This window comes from Rhincodon typus, chromosome 2 (genome assembly GCF_021869965.1).
Source record: "Rhincodon typus isolate 14 chromosome 2, sRhiTyp1.1, whole genome shotgun sequence".
Classification (NCBI taxonomy): domain Eukaryota; kingdom Metazoa; phylum Chordata; class Chondrichthyes; order Orectolobiformes; family Rhincodontidae; genus Rhincodon; species Rhincodon typus.
This window is the reverse complement of record NC_063333.1, coordinates 8,792,420-8,815,460: the sequence shown is the minus strand read 5'-3', so window position 1 is coordinate 8,815,460 and position 23,041 is coordinate 8,792,420. Positions and strand designations below refer to the sequence as shown.

Here is a 23,041-nt window from a genome sequence, read left to right as displayed (position 1 = left end):
GCTTTGCAGAACACCTACGCTCGGTTCGCAATAAACAACTGCACCTCCCAGTCGCGAACCATTTCAACTCCCCCTCCCATTCCTCAGACGACATGTCCATCCTGGGCCTCCTGCAGTGCCACAACGATGCCACCCGAAGGTTGCAGGAACAGCAACTCATATTCCGCTTGGGAACCCTGCAGCCCAATGGTATCAATGTGGATTTCACAAGTTTCAAAATCTCCCCTCCCCCTACCACATCCCGAAACCAGTTCAGCTCGTCCCTGCCTCCCTAACCTGTTCGTCCTCCCACCTATTCCCTCCTCCCACCTCAAGCCGCACCTCCATCTCCTACCGACCAACCTCATCCCGCCCCCTTGACCTGTCCGTCCTCCCTGGGCTGACCTATCCCCTTCCTAACTCCCTACCTACACTCACCGTTACTGGCTCCATCTCCGCCTCTTCGACCTGTTTGTTTCCTCTCCACCTATCCTCTCCTCTATCCCTCTTCTATCCGCCTCCCACTCTCTCCCTATTTATTTCAGAACCCCCTTCCCCTCCCCCTTTTCTGATGAAGGGTCTCGGCCCGAAACGTCAGCCTTCCTGCTCCTATGATGCTGCTTGGCCTGCTGTGTTCATCCAGCCCTGCACCTTGTTGTCTCGGATTCTCCAGCATCTGCAGTTCCTACTATCTCTTGTGCAACATTTTGTGTTTTATCCTGCCTTCATCTCTGCACTGAATCTTGGAGCAAAATATTAACTCTGGCCACTGAAACATAGTTGCTTGCCTGGTTCAAAAAATTTATGCTCTTAAAAAAGAAACAGAATATTTTACCCCACTTTTGAGTTTTTAAATCTTGTAGTTTTCACTTGCTCATTTCCCAGATGATCCAGATGCTTTCTATTTGGCTATTCTCTGGATTCATTGCGCCTCTTTTCCTTCCACCCCCCAGTTTTCTGAGCATTTTGCTTTTTTCCTTCTCGAGATGCTACAGATTCTGCTTTCCTGTGTAAGAAGTCTCAGACTGGGGGGAAACAACAGAGGAGAATGTGAACTTTTACTTATCCTTCATCAGTAACACTGATCATCAATGCTTTAAACAGCAGCACCAGTGCCTTGATGGAGCAATCCCACGCACTGTATGTAATTGCATTCCGATGCCTTGGTTGGAGCTGGTAGAGAGAAGGAACTGTGAAAGAAGCAATTGAGAGAATTTATTTTGAAGCAGAGGATAAACTAATGGTGTAAATTTTGCACCTTCCAAACTCTGGAGGCAAATTTCAGCAAGATTCTGATTTTATGGAATAAAGAGGCAACAAGAACAACTTACACTGAGAAAAGGTTCTAAATAAATGTAAGAAGTTACTATTGAGCCATTAAAGGAAAGCCAAGGTAATCAAAGGTTTAAAGGATGGGAGAGAGCTGGCAAGGCAAGAGTTTTAGGGAGGGAGGCCATTCCACAGCTTCCAGGCTGGGTTCTTGAGGGCTGTGAATTGGAGCCACAGTTAAAGTTATACACTGTAGATGTGATAGAGAACATAATTTTCTGTCAGTACTGTAAAGGAGTGCTGTTGGGATAATGAGATTGTATTTGCCATATGTTTCAAAATTTTCAGATTTATGTTCCACGTAGGTAGTTTGGTTTATTCTATTTTCGTCAGAAACTTTTGTGACATTGTTAAAACCAAATCTGCTGCATTGTGTGCTTGTGTTTCAGTAAAAGGTCACCTCATTAAACCTGGAAAAAATGAAATATGATCCATTAAATCAGATTTCAGACTGGGATTTGACTTGCTCAGTAGTAACACCAGCTGGGACTATAACAAGTGCAAATCTCTAAGAGCATTTAAGAGGTTTTATGGGGAATAGTGTCAATTTTCTTGAAAATGTATTCATTTTGTGGGATGTGGGCATCACTGGCTGGCCAGCATTTATTGCCCGTCCCTAATTGCCCTTGAGAAGGTGACGGTGTGCCGCCTTCTTGAGCTGCTGCAGTCCCCCTGCTGTGGGTTGACCCACAATGCCCTTAGGGAGGGAATTCCGGGATTTTGACACAGTGACAGTGAAGGAACAGTGTTATATACTTTTTCATTTTTATAGCTTAAGATTTGCCTTTGGGGGCTGACCAGATTCTGAAGAGAGTGGAAACCTCTCTGAAGTTTAAGCTGATAATTTCAGCATTTGAATGAACCCTGTAGCTTCACTACCCAACGAACAAAATATACTACTTTAAGTAATGCAATATTTAAGATATAAATTTACTATTCTGTTTCAATATTTTTAATGATCTTTTCCCCTCCCACCCCTAGTTTTACCTCTTCACAGGGTATCGCCTACATGACCATCTGCTGTAGCTACTATCCCACAACGATGGCATTTTGCTTCTTAGAGGAACTTGGAATGGAGTTTATTTCTTCCTTCGAGATCGCTAAAATTCACACGGTTTCAAGACCCTACGCTTTTCTTGAATTTGGTTAGTCTTCTGTCTTCTAGCTGCTTAACGTTGCCAGCTTTTCCTCCACCCATGTCCCTTCCCTCTGTTGATCTGTTCAGTATTGGAGTACAGCTCACGCCATAGATTCTTTAATGTTTCAATGAATTGACTGTCCATTAAATTTGCATTTTTTTTTTGAGAGGCTGTGCTGAATGTTCTGAGTTGAAACTTCACCAGGCTATGCAGAAGTGAAATTTCCAATAGTTTCTTTAGCTACCTGGCAAAATATTAGCTTCTCAGATAGCTGCAGTTTTAAAGTGATCTTACTGAGAATCCTTTGTCAATGCAATAATATGAGCGCGAATAATTATTTGCTTTTTATCAAAATGACTGTGAAGCTGCTAGATTGTTATAAAAATTAAACTGGTTTACTAGTGGCCTTTTAGGAAACAAGACCTACTGCCATCTTAACGTGTGTGTGATTTCAGTTTCACGCCAATATAGTTATCTTAATTCCTTTATGATGTGGCTGAAGAAGCCATTCGTTTTGTATCGCCTTATACATGATATGATATGAGCAGCAATCCAAGAGGATGGAAAATCACCTCTTGAGAAATGAAAACAATGCTTTGCATCTCCTACGTCCTGAAAATGCCATTTAAGAACAAATAGATGAGGCAGCCTGTTGGTGTGGAAGACTTTTGTTGAATTCTTTTCTCTATACTAACATTGTTAGTTCCCAAACCCAGTTTAAAAATTGGGCAGAAGAACAGATGTTTTCCCCAAAAGAAATGGGTAACGGTAAGTTTTCTGGAGGGCCTTCCAGTAGAGAGAAGTTTGACTGTAAAACTATAAGAAATATAGGAGTCGGACATTTGGCCTCTGGAGCCTGCTCTGCTATTCATAGGATCATAGCCGATTCAAAATTCCTCATGTCCACTTTCCTGCCCTTTCCCAGTTACCTTTGATTCCCCGACTGATCAAGAATCTCAGCCTTAACTATACGTAGCTCACTGTGGCAAAGAGTCCCAAACACACTCAACTCTGAGAGGAGAAATTCCTACTCATCTCAGTCTTGAATTGGTGACCCTTAATTCTGAGACTGTGCCGTCTGGTCCTAGACTCCCCCCATGAGGGGGAACCTCCTGTCAAGCCCCTTAAGAATACTTGAAATAAATAAAATTCTCTAACTACCTCTGTCGTACATTATTGCTAGCGTTGGACCAAGAGCAACACATCTCCGCTTTGCTTTTCTCTTCTCCCTCACCTCAAAAGAACTTTGTATCTCTGGCTTATTGAGGTAATCTGATGTAATTACTGTGTGTGCCTGTTAATCCTAAAATATTACAGACTTTGTGTTTAATGTATGTGTGCTACATCTTTTTGAAAGGACTATGTAATAACATCAGTCTCCTGCTCTTTCTCCATAACCCTGCAGTTCTTCCCTTTTCAAGTACTTACCTAATTCCTTATGAAAGTCACAATTCAATTTGCTTCTACCAGCCTTTCAGTTGGAAGTGAAATATGTAAAATATAGGAATGCCACTGATTGTGAACTCCTGAACTATGGATGGATGAGAAGGGGTTATTGTTCCATCTTATTTTTCAACATATCCATTATTCTAACCTTTTTATTTTTGTTTCATTCAGTGTCAGTGCCCCCTTTACACCTTTGGTATATTTCTTCAGAAGTGCAATTGCAGTGAAAAGTACTCATCTGCTGACACTTCTTTTGAAAGAAAATGGATAAGAGCTCCTGTGTGAGATGAGAAATCTTCTTATTCCTTCATTCTTTTTGTTTTGCTGTTGGGATGCTCGGTTTCAGGTCACTGCTGGTGACCTGAGTTAAAATTAATAATTTCACTTATTAGGTTGTATGTGTTGTGGGTGACCTCATTAGTTTAGTGATCTGCAGTCACGGCAGCCTGGAACCATGAGGAGGCAATGACCTACTAGTATTCTGGACTGTCAATCCAGAGACCCAGACAACGTTCTGGAAACACGGCTTCAAATTCCGCCATGGCATATGGTGGGACTTGAATTCAATAAAAATCTGGAATTAAAAGTCTAATGATGACTCTGAATCCATTGTTGATTGTCAGGAAAAATCCCATCTGGTTCACTAATGTCCTTTTGTTTTTAGGGAAGGAAGCTGCCATCCTTAACCTGGTCTGGCCTGCATGTGATTCCAGACCCACCGTTGACAGAAGTAAACACTGGCCTAGCCAGCGACATCCTCATCCCATGCATGAATTTAAAAAATCTAGAGTAACCTCTGATGAAGCATCCTTAATTCAAGCTGAGTGAAAAAGGACCACCATAACCTCCCTGTTTCTTAATTAATGGGATGAGGGAGTCGCTGACTAGGCAGTATTTATTGCCCAGAGGGCAGTTCAGAGTCAGCCACATTGCTGTGGGTCTGGAGTCACATGTAGGCCAGACCAGGTAAGGATTGCAGTTTCCTTCCCTAAAGGGCATTAGTGAACCAGATGGATTTTTCTGACAATTGACAATGGATTCATAGTCATCATTAGATTCTTAATTCCAGATATTTTATTGAATTCAAATTCGGCCACAGCAGATGGTGGGATTCGAACCTGGGACCCCAGAGTGTTATCTGGGTCTCTGGATCAACAGTCCAGCAATAATACCACTAGGCCATCACCTCCCTCATCTCCTCTTAGCCCTTCATTCTTTGTTCAGTAGATTTACATGAAACATCTGTTAATTTGCAGATAGTGTAATACAGAAGATAAAATGGCACTATAACTATTCAAACCGGCCTTTGTTAAAAATTAGTGTGACCAATATCCAGAGGGAGCTAAAGGTGACACCACCCCGCCAAGTGAATGTGGATGATATCGTTGTTTCCAATGGGACGTTGAATGGACACCTGCTTTTGCAGTCAAGCTCTGGTAAGACCAGATCAGATACTGTTTTTTTGAATGCATTGATGTTGTTCAGACATGTAATGCTCATGTATTCATTTTTTTTTCCAATGCCATAACTTAAATAACTGTAGGTGAGATCAGCTAGATAAAAACCGAAAGAACTGGAAATCAGAAACAAAACCGGAAGGGTTACTGGACTCAAAAAGTTATGCTGATTTCTTTCCACAGGTGCTACCAGACCTACTGAGCTTTTCCAGCAATTTCTGTTTTTGTTTGTGTTTGAGATCAGCAAGACTTTGTCAGTGAAGTTTGCAGACTGCTGTAGAGTTGACTTTAGGATCAATTCCATGTTAGATAGAGAATAAATCCTAATTAAAATACTAGTTAAAAATAAGCATTTAAATTCTAATGTTAAAACTATATGTATTTCCGGGTATAATTATGGATTTCGTGTTGTATATCACTTTGTAAACAGAATTGCTCGTTGCAAGCTCAATTGATATTTTGTGCCTTGGACTGTAAGAACCTTTCACCAGACTAGAGAAAACTACAATCCAACTGCATTGTTATATGATGAAAGGGCCGACTAACAAACTACATTAGGTTACAACTTGACCTTTCCATGATTGTAGAGTCAATGGCTGGATACAGGCATGTCTACTCAGTAGTGTTATCCATTTAGAGATACAGTGTGCTGGAGTTTTCATGCAGCTTTGTGGGATGTGATGTGAGAATCTGAATGTGATATTTAGCACTCTGCTTTTCGCATCACAGTTGTGATGTGGAGGCTAGTTATTTTCCAAAAGGCTGCTTTTGTGTAAAATTAGAACATTGCTTTGCTGCTGAAAGCTAATTATAAAGCAAAGGTTATCAAACAATTAAGCTAATCCTAGGTCTGACATATAAAGAGCCACAACACTTATCTATATGCGTTCTATTATAGGGAAAGCAGTCAAAGGGAATAAATGTTAATTCCCTACATAATCTATCAAAAAAATTGAACTTAATGTTGGTTTTTATCCGTTTATTGTAAGGTCTGAACAGGTCAAGTGATAGACATCCTCAGCAAAGTCATTATTTTAGATTTAATGCCAATTTGAGAATCTGAGTGACCCCTCATGATGGTTTCAAGTTTTCCTTTTGTAATATTAGAAATAAGACTAAAATTCTGAGCTGCTATTGGCGCAACTCACCTGTTATTAGATACAATGGCCTTAACATACATCAGAGACCTGTAGTTATGTGAACTAGTTACCTTTATAACTTCCTGAAAGTGCATCAAGACCCTTTATGTGAATCGTGTGATGTTGTGCATGCAACTGCATGTGCGCAGTGGATCATGTCGGCCAATTTTAACCATGGCATAATTTCTCCCACATTGGGGAATCATGCAGGATTTCTGACCATGAAGTTTTGAATCACAGCAGAATTGCTGAATCTAGACCAAAATTTAGACCATTTGGCTCATTTGAGTCTGCCATACCATTTTGATAATGGCTGTTTCTCAACCCCATTCTTCTGCCTTCTCCCTGTAACCTTTGATCCCCTTACCAGTTATACTTAAATACAAGCAACAATAATTCAGTTCAGTTCGGCTTGGCCCAGCCTGGCCTCTATCTATCTCTATGTTAAATGCTCTGGATGATTTGGCATCCACAGCCTTCTGTGACAATGGGTTCCGCAGCTTAACCACTCTGGCTGAAGAAATTCCTCCTCATCTCTGTTCAACAGGGTCATCCCTTCACCCTTGAGTCTGTGCCCTCAGATCCTAGTCTCTCCTACTAATGGAAATATCTTCTCCATGTCCAATCTATCCTGGCATCTTAGTATTTTGTAAGATTCAATCAGATCCCCTTCATCTTTCTAAATACCTTCCCGTACAGACCCAGAATTCTCAACCACTCCTCATGACAAGCCTTTCATCCCCAGGATCATCCTTGTAAACCCTCTTTGGACCTCCTCCAATGCCAGCATATCCTCCCTTGGATAAGGAGCCAAAACTGCTCACAATATTCCAAATGTGGTCTGCCCAGAGCCTTGTACAGCCTCAGCAGTGTATCTTTGCTGTTGTATTCTAACCCTCTTGGAAATCAACGCTAACCTTGCATTTGCTTTCCTAACTGCCAACTGAACCTGCACATTAACTTTAAGAGAATCCTGAAGGAGGACCCCAAGTTCAGGTTTCTGAAGCCTTTCCACATTTAGAAAATAGTCTGTACCTCTATTCTTCCTACAAAAGTTCATAACCTCACACTTTCCCATATAATATTCCACCTGCCACTTCTTTGCCCGCTTGCCTAGCATGTCCTAGTCCTTCTGCAGCTGCCTCATTTCCTCAACGTAACTGGTCACTCCACCTATCTATGTGTCATCTGCAAACTTGGCAGCAGTGCCCTCAGTTCCTTCGTCCAGATCGTTAATATATAGTGCGAATGGTGTGGTCCCAACACAGGTCCCTGCAGAACTCTGCTTGCCACTGGCTGTCATCCTGGAAGAAAAACCCTTTTTGCCTACTCTCTGCCTTCTGCCAGTCAGCCAGTTCTCTAACCTTGCCAGGACCTCGCCAAACACTGTGGGGTTTTAACTTATTTAGTAGCCTCCTGTGTGGCACCGTGTCAAAGGCCACTGGCTCTCCTTTGTCTAACCTGCTCATTAACCTCCTCGGAGAATTCTAACCACTTTATCAGGTATGACCTCTCCTTAATGAAACCATGCTGTCTCTGCCCTATTTTGGCATGCACTTCCAAGTACTTCCGAATCTCATCCTTCGTAAAATTTTACCTCCTATATTTCATCTGTTTCTCCTTTTAGAATGTATGGTAAAAAAATGGAAATTTGTATTATATTTGAGCCAGCTCGCTCACTTATTCCCCATGGTTTAACTGTACTTCTCCTGAACACTACTGTTATGAACAGAAGCAGTTCATTCAGTTTCTTGAACTTGTGCTGGAGATGGTGACAGAGCCTCCACCCCTCAGTTAATGCTTGAGGGACATGGGTACAAATCACAACAGGGCATTTGGTGGAATTTAAATTCAAACAATAAGAAGGGAAAATATCTGGAATTAAAAGATAGCTGACCACAAAACTCCCATTGATTGTCAAAAAAACTCATCTGGTGAGGATTTTTGCAATCTCCTATGGGAGACACTGCTATAGCCCGGGCTAATGCTGTCGGGAAACTGATTGGTTCAAATCCCACTATTCCAAATGATGGAATTTAAATTAAATTTAGCAATCTGGAATCATGTTGACCATGACATAGGTCATTCATTGTTGTGAAAACCCATCTAGTACCATATTAAGCATCTTTGGGGAAAGAAATCTGTCATCCTTACATGGCTTGGCCTTCATGTGACTCCAGATCCACACCAATGTGGTCGGCTCTTAACTGCCCTGTGAAATCCTCAAGTAAATTGAGTCAGATCAGGGGCAAATGCTGGCCTTGGCAGAGGTACCTGCGTCTCATGAAGGAATACCCACAACTTCTGGCACCTATAAGAGTATCAGATACGAGGAAGACACCCCCCCCCTCCCCCTTTTAAGTTCCCTTCAAGCCACATACCACCCTTATTTAGAAATATACTGTTGTTCCTTTAATGTTGCAGGGTCAAAAATCTTAGAATTCCCTTCCTGACAGCACCATGGTGTACCTACATCGCACAGACTGCGGCTGTTCAAAAATGTAATGGTTCAATAAATGCTGGTGTACCAAGCACCACTGACATATTAAGAATGAATTTTTAAAAAATGCATGGTTTCCGGACTCTCAATGACTTGGGTCAGGCCAATGATGAAAAATAGGCTGTCAGAGAGTAAATGAGAATAAAATTGGCAAGCTGTGAAAATCTATCCCTCAAAAATGAGAAAATCTTGTACTTGTGTGGGACAGTTGGTATCAGGTATTTTGGCATCAGGCTGCACCAGGCACCCTGTCACAAATATTGATAAGACCATCGTTATAGCAAGTTGTCTGTCTTTACAAATACTGTTTTATTTATCCACAGCACCCATATACAGACTAGAACCAGTAAGTGCAGTTGGGATCCTCTCGGTTATCCTTAATATAATGTGTGGAGCTCTCAACCTGATCCGTGGAGTTCACCTCATAGAACACAATTTTCAGGTAATTAAGAAATTTCAAAAATAAATTCAGGGAATCTGAAAATATAAGCAAAACTGAATAACATTTCCACTTTTATTTTTGCCCTTCCTGAAAAATATGCAATAAAATGTAAATAATACAAGTGTACATTTCTCCATTTCAATATGGAATTTGAGTGATTTCAATGAAGTACACAGAAAGGGGCTGGTAAGGGTTGATGTATGGAGGATGTTTTCCTGGCTGGTGAGTCTAGAACAAGAAGTCACTGTCTTAAAATAAGAGGTTGAGCATTTAGGACTGAGATGAGGAGAAATTTCTTTGTTGAAGAGATTGTGACTCTTTGGAATGCATAACTTTGGATGCTAAGGAATTAACAGATGTAGGGTTAGTGCCAGAAGGTGTATTGAGGTCAAAGATCATTCATAATCTTAAGTGAAGGAGCAGGCTTGCAAGATTAAATGGTCCATCCCACCACCACTTTCTTATGTTCTCATGTTTGTTTACCACACTGTGTGCTTATAGAGTCATCATATAGCTTAGTGATGTTAGGCTTTTTATCATTATAATATTTGAAGAAATATCTTCCGTATTTACGAATTCAGTGAGCAAACATATCTACAAAGTTGCTATAAAGTTGGACCTTACTAGAGATCAGCTTTGTGTCATTTCTGTCTCGTCTCGTGGAATGTTTCTCTTTCCTGAACGTGAACTTTCTCATGCTATCATCCTAAACTTGCTTCATTAACTATGTATCATGCCCCTGTGCAGCATTATGGCTAAGCACGGTGGCTTAGTGGTTAGCACTGCTGCCTCACAGTACCAAGAAACTATGTTCAATACCAACCTTGGGTGACTGTGTGGAGTTTGCACATTCTCCCTGTGTCTGCTTGGGTTTCCTGGGCTGGGATATCCCAGATGCTTGACATTAGTGCCATATTTAAAAGGCCATTACGCACTCATTGCCCAGTCTGGAGCTGCCCTGCATTGTTCAAAACATTTTTCCCAGACATGGAAGTTGAAAGGAAATTGGTGCCCCACTTTTTGGAATGGGGTCATGGGGGTTCTGGGTGGACAGAGTTATGCAGAGGAGGGTCATCCTTTTCACGCAACAAAAGGCAAAGGAGACCGTGACACCTAACCCTGACAGGTTGGGTCAGTGCAGTCTCAGCCCTCTGGAGACATGCCCAACAATACCTCAAAAATATCAATGATCTTCTCTGCTCCACCAGTATAGGGCTACAACTTCTATCTGCTACCTCGCACTGATTCTATCTCTGCTGATGCACCCATCTCCTACCCAAAGCTCATGCTGTACCACTATCGATATTGCTTGTGGCATCTACCCTCACTCGCTCTCATCGAGTCCACACTGACCCCCCCCCAAGATTCAACTCCCTACCCTACCTCCTGTAATTCTGCATTTCCAAAGGCCAGTCCATCTAACCTGCACATCTTTGGACTCTGGGAGGAAACCCATGCAGACATGGGGCGAATGTGTCTGTGTGGAGTTTGCACAGTTGCCTGAGGGTGGAGTCAAACCCGGGTCCCTGGCACTGTGAGGCAGCAGTGCTAACCACTGAGTCACCGTGCCACTGCAGACCGTGTACATGGCATGTATGCAGCTGGCTGGTAGTCTGGGTGTTAAATTGATGTAGCACAGTGCTGTCCATCATTATGCCCAGTCCCTTGATTGATGATCTCTGACAACCATGACATGCAGTCATCTGGATTTTGCTGGACCGTCAAATCGGGATAGATCTACTGCGAACCTTTAAGCTCTGATAGAGGGGCAAAGTGCTAAAATCCAAGGCAAGTCAGGGATGCTGTGAATACTGAAGTAGGCACAAAATGAGCGAATACCAAGAGAGCATACAAAGACTCCGAGTTCAAATCACGAGCTGGGTACGTGGGTCTTTGCATAAAGTGCCCTGGCAGCAGCTTTATAATGAGAAATGACCGTGAACTCCAAAATGCAGCATTGCTTGAAGTACGGAAGCACATTCTAAGTGGAATGGTGAGGTACTATGATGATGTGGTGAGGCTCGTATGTGTTGAATGCCAATGTTCATAGATGTCGGTTTCATGTGACAGCTATTGACAGCTTGTGCCCTGCAACACTGTGTCTTCAGTTCTATAGAAGGGTCACTGGACCTAAAATGTCAGTTCTGCTTTCCTCCTCAGATGTTGCCAGACCTGCTGAGTTTTCAAGTAATTTCTGTTTCTGTGACTTTGTTCTTGTGCTTTTTAAAACTGGACTGAAATGAGAAAGAGATAGTAGGAACTGCAGATGCTGGAGAATCTGAGATAACAAGGTGTAGAGCTGGATGAACACAGCAGGCCAAGCAGCATCGGAGGAGCAGGAAGGCTGATGTTTCGGGCCTAGACCCTCCTTCACCTTGTTATCTGAAATGAGAAGGAACTGTTTTGAAACCCAGAGATTTACAAGGATGGCTACATGTTTTGAGCTCTTGTTGTACTGTGGGTTCCAACAATTTGCAGACGAACTGGAGCTCGGGTTGTTTACAAGTGAAGCTGACTGGTGTGTGTACTGGGGACCAGTTATCAGTGACAAAGGTCCTCTGCCTGTCAACTACCATGTGATCGGTTGTCAGTAGCTGAACAGCATGGGCTGTGAAAAGGCAGCGAATCTTTCGTCAGAGCAGAAGAGAAACCTGCAGGTCTGCATCAGCCAATAAACTCAAGGCCTAGTCTGCCCTTATCTGATAGGTATGAGATTTTGTGGCACTGTTTTGAAGAATAATGGGTAATGCGTATTCCTCACCTAATGTTGTATGGCTATTAGCAAATTGGTGTTTGTGGGAACTTGCTGTGCACCAATTGGCATTTGCTGCATTGTAATGGTGACTGCACTTAAGAACTTTATTGGCTTTGAGGACATTCTGAGCTTTGAAAAGATGCTTGCTCAGAACAACCCTTTCTTTTGCAAGCTGATCTTGGTCTTGTGCCAAAATTTCTAAGATCTTCACATTCAAAAGTAATGTAATTCTTTCTGATAATCTAAAGACCTCTGAATTAGTTGTATCCTCAACAAATAGTCTCTGAACTCCCTCCAGTGGCTCAATGAAATATAGCCTTGGTTGAATCTCTCATCTGAAAGACTGCACCTTTGACAGTTCAATGCTCCCTCATACAGTGGTATTGGTTTGAGCTACAGAATTCTGTGGAACACTAAGCAGTGGCTAACAGCTGAGTATTTGCAGGGAAAATTTATGCCGGTTTCAATCTCTGGCATGTGTCAAGTTAGTTTAACTTAGCCAGGGCAATCATAAACCAACACCAGTTATCTATCCAGCTAGGGAGGAGAAAATTGGACAGGGATTTCAGTTTTGGATCTATTCAGTCACCTTTTTTTTTCTGTCTGTCTCTCTCTCTCTCTGTCTCTTACTTCCTTTCACACAAGGTATTGGGCATGGGAAGAGGAGGTTACTGAATTCCCTGAGGTTGAATAGTTTACATTCATTGTCCAGATCCAGTCAGTGGTTGCTTGTTTGTGATGTTGGAGTGTTACTAGCATTTTGTGGAATTGTCACCTGTATGAGTCAGGAGGGAAGAGGGGAGCAAAGTAATGGAAAATGAGGATGGGAATTTCAATGGATTATAGGGTTTATTGATTTAAATTAATGCTCAACATTCATTTGAGTCTCAATACCCAGCTGAAAGCATTACAATACACATGAGAGTGAGTTGGACAGATTTTCAATGGACAATAGAGTGAAGTTTTATGGGGAGCAGTCAGGAAAGTTTAGTTATGGCCACAATTGGATCAGCCATGATCTGATTAAATAACGGAGGAGCTTTAAAGGGATGAATCGTCTAATCTTGCTCCTATTTCTCATGATCTTAGGATCTTATTAACAACATCTCATGAGATTCTACATTCTTTCAGTATTTATGTGACACTTGCAAGAAAGAGCAGGGGAGTGAGATTTATTTGGAAGTTTTTCAAACAGTTGATCAAATATTTTTCTTTGGCAGTATATAATTTCCAAGTTCTCTTTTCAGTAATTTTTTGCATATATTTTCTACTATTCTTTTAAAGTGCATTTATTATTGACTTAGAGGTACAGGGTCAACTACGTAAGAGATGATATTGCTTTCTATGTAATTGTATACAGTCTGTTTTTTCAAACAAGCAATTTTATGCTTATTTTAGTTTGGAGGGTGCTAAAAATTGATATTGATCGAGGCAGAGTTGAGTTTGCTAATCTTTTTCATTTAATTATCTGGGTGAAAAATTTAAAAATTAAAGCTTGGCAACCAGCAAAAACAGCTGGTAATTGACAAGATTGATATAAATGAGGGAAGAAATTTGACTCATCTTGACTCACCTAGCCACAAAGACATTATAGTCTCCATTATGGCTTCAGATTGCTAAATGATTCCAGGGATTTTTGCCTTCATTACTCTCCCTTAGTCAATTCTGCCTATTGATCTTCCTGTGTGGAGTGGAGTTCTGTGACAATATTTATGGCACCTCATTAGTTTAAGCCTGTGCTGATTGTACTGCTGCTCCTTTGAGTTTGAAGTAATAATCCCCATATGTAGTATACTCCTTTGCCAACCTGTCTAATGTCACTTTTCTATGCCACCCTCTCAATGAAAAGTCCACATTTGTCACCATAGTTCAGTATTCTCATACTGAGGATCATGCTCCTTTTCGAACTGTCTCCCAATATTTTGTGAACAACTTTGGATTTGAGTATGTGACTTGACCTGACTTTTTTCTGACTGTATAATTCATTATTCTGGTTATTTTTTTTGCTTACTGCCGTACAGTGTTAGAATGTTGAATCTATAAATACCTGGTAGAATTATTTTCCTTTTAATTCTAAGCTACATGCACACCATCACAGATTATATGCCACCCATTTTATTGTTTCTTCCTATGTGGAGTATGTTACCCCTATCTAATAGCTCTTTGCCACTGTTCGTCCATGCACTAATTGTGTCCAACAGACTGGAACCTCCTTCTCACTTGGTTTATTAGTCAATAGATGTTATGAGATTTATTAATTTTTTTTTTATTCATTCATGGGTTGATATTTGCTGGCTAGGCCAGCATGTATTGCCCATCCCAGAGGGTAATTAAGAGTCAACCACATTGCTGTGGGTCGGGAGTCACATGTGGGCCAGACCAGGTAAGGATGGCAGTTTCCTTCCCTGAAGGACATTAATAAACCAGATGACAATTGACAGTGATTTCATGGTCATCATTAGACTCTTTAATTCCAGACTTTTACTGAATTCAAATTCCACTATCTACCATGGCGGGATTTGAACTTCAGCCCCAAGTGCATTACCTTGTTCTCTGGATTAACAGTCCAGTGATTAATGCCACTGGGTCATCTCCTCCCTGTGTCCTTTATCTTGTGTTAGGATAAAGGTCTGAATTTTGAAAGTGAAATTATTGAACTTTTGTTGCTGTCTGATAGAAGTTTGTTTTGGTATTTGTTTGTTATTACATGTTAATTTTATTTCTTCCTAGGACGGTGATGAAGAAAAGGGCTCAGTTATTGCATTTCTTGTAGCTTTTATTACCTGTGTATTCCAGGTGAGATTATCTTTGTTTATAATTGTTATTAAACAGATATCTTTTCATGTACAGCCACTGTAAATGAGCGTAACATTCTTACATACATCATAGTGTTAGGGTGCAGGTGGTTAGGACACTGGAGAACGATTTGATCTGAGAGCAGGGAGAAAATTCCCTGTAATAGCTTCCAGAAAAGTAAAGGCTGAAGTTGACCTAATGGAGATTCTTCAAATTGTGCAAAGGTTTGATAACTTATGTGTGCTGAAGATGTTTCCACATGAGGGTGAGATCAGGATGAGGGGCCATAAATGTAAGATAATATACAGTATACCACTCAGGACCTTAGCTGTTTGAATTAAGTTCCCTGTTACTCTTCAAACCTACTGCAGATACCAGCCTAGTTTGTCCAACCTTACCTCATAAGACCATTTGCCCATTCTCGTTAGGTAAACCTTCTCGGAACTGCTTCCAAAGCATTTACAGCCTTCCTTATATAAGAAGACCAATATAGTATACGGTACTCCAGATGAGGTCTCCTCCATATCCTGTATAACTGAAGCATAATCTCCCTACTTTTTATTTGATTGCCTTTGCAATAAGGACAACATTCTATTGGCTTTCCTAATTACTTGCTGTCTATGCCATTCCCCGCGGCTCCTTCTCTGTTAGTGTTACGTTTCTCTACTGTCTATTGTCTATGTACTGTCTTTCATCTATAATATTTACCTGGTGCCATCAAATCTTGTTTTTAGGGCCAATAAAGAAACTCCTCTTTCTCATGATAGTTGAACTCAATGTTTTTTTTAAATCAGTCACTTTAGTGCATGCGTAATGGAGATCTGAACTGGAGCAGGATCTGCTTCTGTGTGTTTAGCAAGTTCTTCACTCTTGCTGACAACTGGATGGCACTGATCCCTTTATCCTGCTGTATCCAAAAATTGTACCTAGGTACTCATACCTAAGATGTCGCCATAAGAAGGCAGACATTGTAGAAGATTTTCACTGTACTCCTACAATGGGGCACACGTGACAATAAAAGGATATTGTATTGTATATTATCCTTTTCATACAAGCGTGCAATTTAGGAGCAGGAACAAGTCAATCGGCTCCTCGAGCCGATTAGTAAGAACACGCTGACCTGATTGTGACCACAACTTCACATTTAGAGCTGCCCCAATAATCTTTGATTAGTTAGTTAAGAATTCTGATACATTTTACTGATGTTATCTCATGTGGGCTAAAATGGGGAAAGTGACACTTACAGTAGTCATTTCCCTTGTCGAGCAAGACCCGGTCAGACCACAGCTACAGTATCAGGTTTTGTTTTAGACACCAGTGACCACAGCCTTTGACCACATCTCAGGAAAGTGATATTGGTTTGCAGCACAGATTCGAATAATACCAAAGTTAATGGAGGAAATTATTAGAACATGTTGTATAAACATGGCTTGTATTTCCTTGAGTATAGAAGATTGAGGGGCTGAAATAATTCACGTGATTAAAACGATAAAGGGATATAGTCAAGTAGAATATAAACATCTTGCTCTAATTATAACTGACAAAGAAAAAGCATTTCTTAAAATAAAAGGGCAGTGGAAATCTGGAACTCTGTTCCTCCGAAAGATTGGGGAACACATGATGAGCTGACATACTCAAAACCGAGATCGGTAGAGTTTTCTTAGTTAAGAGTATCGCATGATAGTGATGAACGGCTGACAAATGAAGAATTACAGATCAGCCAGGATCTCAGTGAATAGTGATGTACGACTGAATGGCCTCCTTCTGTGGCAAGAAGAGTTCAGGCCTGCAGAGAATTACTGAACAAACTAAAATCAAATGATTTTATGATTTTGTGTTTGCTGTTTTGACCAGTTTCTATGTTGGGTTAATATCTGAGCACTTCAGCTGACTTGTATGAAATAAACAAGGTTTTTATTTTGATTTGCGCCAAGCATTTTATCACTTTTTTAAAAAATGGTTGCATCCATTCCCTTTCCAGTGTTACCTGTACCTGTTCTTCGTCTCAACAAGGATGGTCAAGGCAGCCGGAGCGTTTATTCTCATTTGTATATGCAATTCTTATTTATTTGGGCTGAGGAACGTTTGGCAGATTCTCTTCCACTTAGGGGTGGCCTTTCTGTCCACGCATCAGATATTGTCGAGAAAACTCGCTGAGAAACAGCCTGATTGTGGAGTTTGATACTCGAGTACCTGGGATCAAGGACCCATTCACACTGATGGAAAGGAATCACAACTAAGTATTCTCAAATGTGCCTTCAGTATGTTTAATAATTTTGTCGTCATCACCACAGAAACAAAACTCTTAAGACTTCAAGATGGGAACATAAATTGGTCCTCATTCCCAAATGAATTTTTTTTAGGAGGAGAGGAACGTAATGAGTTCTTTACAGTGTGTTACCTTACAAATGCTTAATGTTAATTTACAAGATCAGTGTGGGACTCTAAAACTATATGAACATTGAAGTCATGTGGTGCTCAATGAAGAAGTCCAGATGACAAGTTAATTTTCAAGGAAAGCTGGTTTACAGGCAGAGAGCTATTGGACAAGAGAAATGCGGATGTATTCAACCCTTATCTCAAAGTCATGCATTCTGCTCTTACTTTATATTTCTGCTATAAATTACTACATCCAAGTTTATGATGGCAATTGCCTGTGAGCACCTGCCTCACTGTCATTGGTACACTGTTACCAGTAATGGTACTGCAGTGTCACTACTTTGAAGAGGTGTAACTAGAAGATGATAGGTTTACATGTGCAGGCTCCATTCTAAGTGTGGATGTAAGCAAATTCTAATAGGAAAAGGGAGAAGTATGTGTAAATACATACGTTTTATTTATAAATGCAAAGATGGTACTACTGATAAATGACTCTATATAATACAAATGGTGAGTTTAGCATATTGTCTAAATGTTAAGTTAGAAAGCCTTTGTCCAGACAGCTGGATCTTAAGTTCTTTCACCTTGCATTGTAGGTGCCGGATTCATATTCATGTTTAACTGTTTTGAGTGAAGTGAGTTTTCAGTGTTGAAAGATTTTGTCTTGTGCGTCAGGACAGAATTGCAAGAATACCAGATCTCACTGGGAGCGACAACTAATGCATGAGAAGGCATTGAATGGTTGGCAAGGCGTTGCATGGAGAATGCTTGGAGGAGCAGTTGACCCCTGAGCTTTTGTTTCAATTCAAAATAGGAAAATTGTCTCTGATTGATCATGGCATTGCTAAGGTGAATGCACCAGGGGATATTTGTCCCATAACCTTGTATTTAGTTGGAAAAGGCACAGTGAAGAACACCTTCTTTCTATTTATGAAGGACAATGCCCTATTTATGAATAAATGTAGCTTTTAGCAGGGGTAAGTAAGTCATGTTGCAAACTTAGAACAACTTTAGATATGACTCCATGATTGAACAACACTTACTAAACAATCCTGATCATGTAATTCTTGGCACGAACAGTCAATTTAAGATTATATGTTGGGCTTGCAATTTGCTATTTTTGTGTTTCAGTTCTGACAAATGCAAGACAACAGCTTCAACAGGATGGCTTTTTAGTCCTGCAGTACTCAAGATTAACAATTATTCTTGGGGCAGATCAGGGGATCAAGTGTCAGAATTTAATCCAATGGTTCACATTTCCAAATGTAGTTATACTGTCTGGGAGGAAAGGTGATGTGATTTGTCTGACATCACCTGTTTCAGTAGGCTGGCTTTTTGTTTCATTCTGAGGTTGGGCTAACGTCGTGCCGTGTTTTTACAACTACATAATCACCCTCCTTCCTCCTGCAGTAAGGGTGCCCAAATTATTCATATCCATCTTTTCTGTGCTGTGTGATACAACACAGGTGAAAATGTTCTGAAGGAGAAGTGGCATGCTTATGGAAGAATGGGAATTGGTGAACTTATTTTAATAACCAGTGACTCATAGATGATGGAATAATTATGATACAGAGAAAAGCCATTCAGATGTCATGTCTGAGCCAGCTAAAAGGAATGAAAATCTCATGCTTATGTTTGAATCATAGAAATGCTTCAGATGATAAAGGACCCCCATTACTTGGTAAGTTTGCCTTATTTATTTATTTTGCAGGATGAATTTTTTGGCAAAGGCAGGATTGCGACTTGCGCTCACTCGAAGTTGCACCCTGATGGGATGGTGATTGTAAGAATGGCATTGTGTGCCTGCATGAGCTAAATGGTAACAGCTTCCCATTGATCAACAGCCGTCATAGAGTATTGTCAGTGTCAAGGTCTGCTGATGCAAGCAAAGTCGACCATCCAGCAATCCCACTCCAAGATTAGGGCAGAGGAGGGGAGGTGCTGAAACACGATCTGTATTGTAAGCAATATTTAATTTGTTTCGTATTTACGTAAGTGGCAAAGCTGGCATTAATTGCCCTTCCCTGGTGCCCAAAAAGATGATGGGAGGATCTGCCTGAACCACTGTAGTCTCTGTGATGAAGATCTTATCAAAAGACTATGTTAGATAGAGTTTTCCAGGGCTTTGCACCCAACAACAATGAAGTAATGGTTTTACTCTGAAGTATCTTGAAGTTAAATGGTCTATTGTTGTTTATTTTAGTTTCAATGCACAAAATGTTGACTAGGATTTTAATTTCTTTTTTACAACAATTATTATTGAAGGATTTTTTTAATATGCATTTTATTTATTCTACTTTAAATGTCATGCCTTGGCTAACAATTTAATGGAAGAGTGATCTTGTGGATGTTGCTCAATGGCTTCCTTCTGTGCTGTAACAAATTTTCGATGTTCTAATATCACTGTACTTTGCAGGACCTACTCACATTTTGGAACAAAAGGAACTGATTTTTGTGATCCATGTGTTAAATAGTGTGTTAAACTTGATTATGCACTGAGAGGCATAAGTTTTAAATGGCGGACGAAGCCAGTCTAAAGGGACTGCTCAAACCTAATGCACAATAGAATCATAGCAGAACACAGAAGGATGCAGTCGGCCCGTCTAACCAGTGCTGCCTGATAGCAAAAGCAATACAATCTCATCCCAATCCCTAATCGTTCCTCTCTATCTTTTGTACATGCTTTCCCTTCAGGCACTTACACAGTTCCCTTTTGGAAGTGTCCATTAAATCTGTCTCCACTACATTCCCAGGCAGTGCATTCCAGATCCTAACCACAAACTGTGCTTAGCGAAAGAAAGGATTTTGCCTTATGTTGTCTTTTGGTTCTTTTACCATTCAGTTTGAAGGCAATAGTTTCTCTCTGTCTGCTCTGTTTAGGACTCTTATTATTTAGAATATTACTATCAAATCTCCACAACCCTTCCTGTTACATGTTTTCTCATTACATTAGCACTCATCTGATTAACCTCCTTTACCCTGCTTTCCAGATAATGTACAAAAATCTAATCTGATGATCTTCTTGTCAAATTTCTTCAGAACAGAACAAGTCATAAGCTTCAAACCGGTGTGGAAGTTCTAGCCCCTTGACATTCATGCCTATTCTGCTGGTATTGGGAGGAATGTTCACATTCAGGGTAATATAAGTGTGCTAACCTCAAGAGCAAGAGGACATACACTCATATACAGCATAACTTTGCACAAAGAAGTTGGACTGGTCAAAGGGTGGAATCTTCACTCTGGCACTTAGTTAGCTCATAGAGGGAGATAGACAAGCCCTTTGGGGAAAGGGGAGGTTCTAAGAAGAAAAATCTGTCTCCAGTTCAAACAAAGTGACAGATCAAACCCTATGATGAAAGTGTCCCAAGATTTCTCTATGTCCCAGCAGTTTACAGTGAGTGTACCTGGGCAAAGATCTCCGAGCTGATGCTTTTCTTTGCTGAGTGACCTGGAGTTGGGGTCTGTGAAGGAGCCAGGTTAGTGAGAGGTTCTGTAATTGGGATTCTAAATGAACTGTGTTAATTTGTGAACAATAAACTGCTGAGAACACCAGAGGGCTCTTGCAGTGCATTGGTAGTCAGGAGGCCCAGGTTCAAATCCCACCTGCTCCAAAGGTGTCTAATAACATTTCTGAACAGTGCATGGGGTTTCAGACTTCGGAAAGATGTTAAGGGGGTTTGTTTTGACTTTGGGGAATAAAGTGGATGATTATTGCTGCAGACGCTGGTTATACATCTCTTCCTGTTTTTGTTGATCCAAGTGAATGCCAACTCGATAGTTTGGATAGCCTGGTCCTGCTCCTGTTTCTAGAAAATGTCTCTTGGGGACACAGGTGACCTCAGTGCCTATCTTGTGCACTGACTAAAAATGAGTCTGTGAAATTGCTGCAGTAGAAATGTTCAGCAGCCACAACAGCACAGTTCTGAGGAAAGGTCACTGGACCCAACAAGTTAACTCTGATTTGTCTCCACAGATGCTGCCAGACCTGCTGAACTTTTCCAGCAATTTGTATTGTTGTTTATCTTACGTCGCCTCATCGCTAATGAAGTATGTGTGCAGGGAAAGGTGTCAGGAATTTAAAGAAAATCATCAGTCTTATATTTGTTTGATTTAGATAGGAAATCAGCACCAAAACCCTAAATATTGCATGTCCAAGAGACTATAGTCACCAAAATACTTTGAGAGCAACCCAGTTAAGCTTGGTGACTTGTCTTAAACATTAAGCTTCATAAAATGTAGAGACGAGGAACTTGCTGCTTTGAGGTGAGTACTAAAATGAAACTGCTCATATGACAAAGATTTAGTGCATGGGATTTCAGACTTCGGAAGGATGTTAAGGGGGGTTTGTTTTGACTTTAGGCAATGAAGTGGATGATTATTGCTGCAGACGCTGGTTATATATCTGTTCCTGTTTTTGTTGATCCAAGTGAATACCAGCTCGATAGTTTGGATAGCCTGGTCCTGTTCCTGTTTCTACAGTGGAAGTGTTGTGTAACATGTAGATGAAACAATATTTCATCACTTCACAACAGTGGCCTGACTCTAAATCAGCGCCTTTTATAACCACCTTCATCAATTTCAGAAGCACTTTAGGAAAATTAGTAACTATTTTCAGGGAAGCGCGTGGTAGGGGCCAGCAGGAGATCTCATTCATTCTAGTAAGGGCCCCACAATATGGCTGAGGTCATGCTTACCCAGTGGTTCATTTGCTGTGGTTAAGCATGATATGAAGCCTCCTTGTGTTTTTCTTGTGATTACACCTGCATTCACAAAGCTGTACCAGAATGGTTGATTTGCAGGTAGCTGGACAGATTTTGCAATGTGTGAGAGCATAAGAATTTTTAAAGTATAGGAAATTACCAACGTGTTCTGTTTTTGTACATAAACTGCATGAATCCACCATTTTGCTCCCAAAATTCCTGCACAATCGTGTGTGTGTGTGTGGCTGATGAGCAGAATGCCATTAATGAACAGGAATGTCAGTACGTTATTTAAACTAGTGCCTCTGTTGTGTAGTTTGAAGTAATGAAATTGCTTTGAATTTAGAAGGTTTGGTACAATACAAAGGTACGTTGATCAAATGAGGAAAAGCGAGGATGAAATACAGTTGAAGTAATGGAATATGACAACAAACCAGAGGGACTAATGACCTACTGCTCCTCCTGTGTTGCTGCAAAGAGGATATTAATTCACTTTTTTTTCTCCTTTTTTTTTGCTAGCATGACAGATTTCACAAGACAACTCTTGATCATTGTAATGTCAGAGCTCTGAGAGGCAGGACCTTTTTCAAAACTTACTAGTACACTGATAGATTTTAAAAGAAAGTGTCTCAATAATAGCAACAGGGGCTTTTCTTTTTTCAGAGCAAGTATAATTTATGTGACCAGCTCTTGCTTTACGTGTTATGTTACCTGGCCATTTGTCTACATGGTCTGTAGAATCTGACTCGTTCATTGAATGCAGTGCAGTCATATAGTTAGAAAGGATGAAAAAACCCATTGATATTACTTTTCATTCTAACTTCTAGACTCTTAAATGTGGAGCAGTGTTGTAGCATGTGTTAATAACTCATTGCTCGGGTGACACAAAAGTAGCTTTGCTACTTTATGTTAACACAACTGCAGTGTGATTATCAAACCATGTATTTTCAAGGACAAACCAGCCTTGATTTAGAGGTAGC

The 23,041-nt window shown here is 40.6% G+C and overlaps 1 protein-coding gene across 5 annotated transcripts in view; it reads left to right on the top strand.

Moving 5' to 3' along the window:
• Window positions 1–23,035, top strand: part of sec22c (SEC22 homolog C, vesicle trafficking protein) — a 38,368-nt gene extending 15,333 nt beyond the window's left edge. For 4 of the 5 annotated variants that reach the window (XM_048614650.1, XM_048614655.1, XM_048614659.1 and 1 more), the window contains exons 3-7: window positions 2,290–2,453; window positions 5,150–5,329; window positions 9,313–9,431; window positions 14,917–14,982; window positions 16,964–23,035. In XM_048614650.1, the coding sequence (XP_048470607.1) occupies window positions 2,290–2,453; window positions 5,150–5,329; window positions 9,313–9,431; window positions 14,917–14,982; window positions 16,964–17,164 (730 nt within the window). In that variant the 3' untranslated portion in view covers window positions 17,165–23,035. The remainder of the gene's footprint in view (window positions 1–2,289; window positions 2,454–5,149; window positions 5,330–9,312; window positions 9,432–14,916; window positions 14,983–16,963) is intronic. The other variant, XM_048614671.1, reaches the window with a different exon arrangement.
• The last annotated feature ends 6 nt before the right edge of the window (window positions 23,036–23,041 follow it).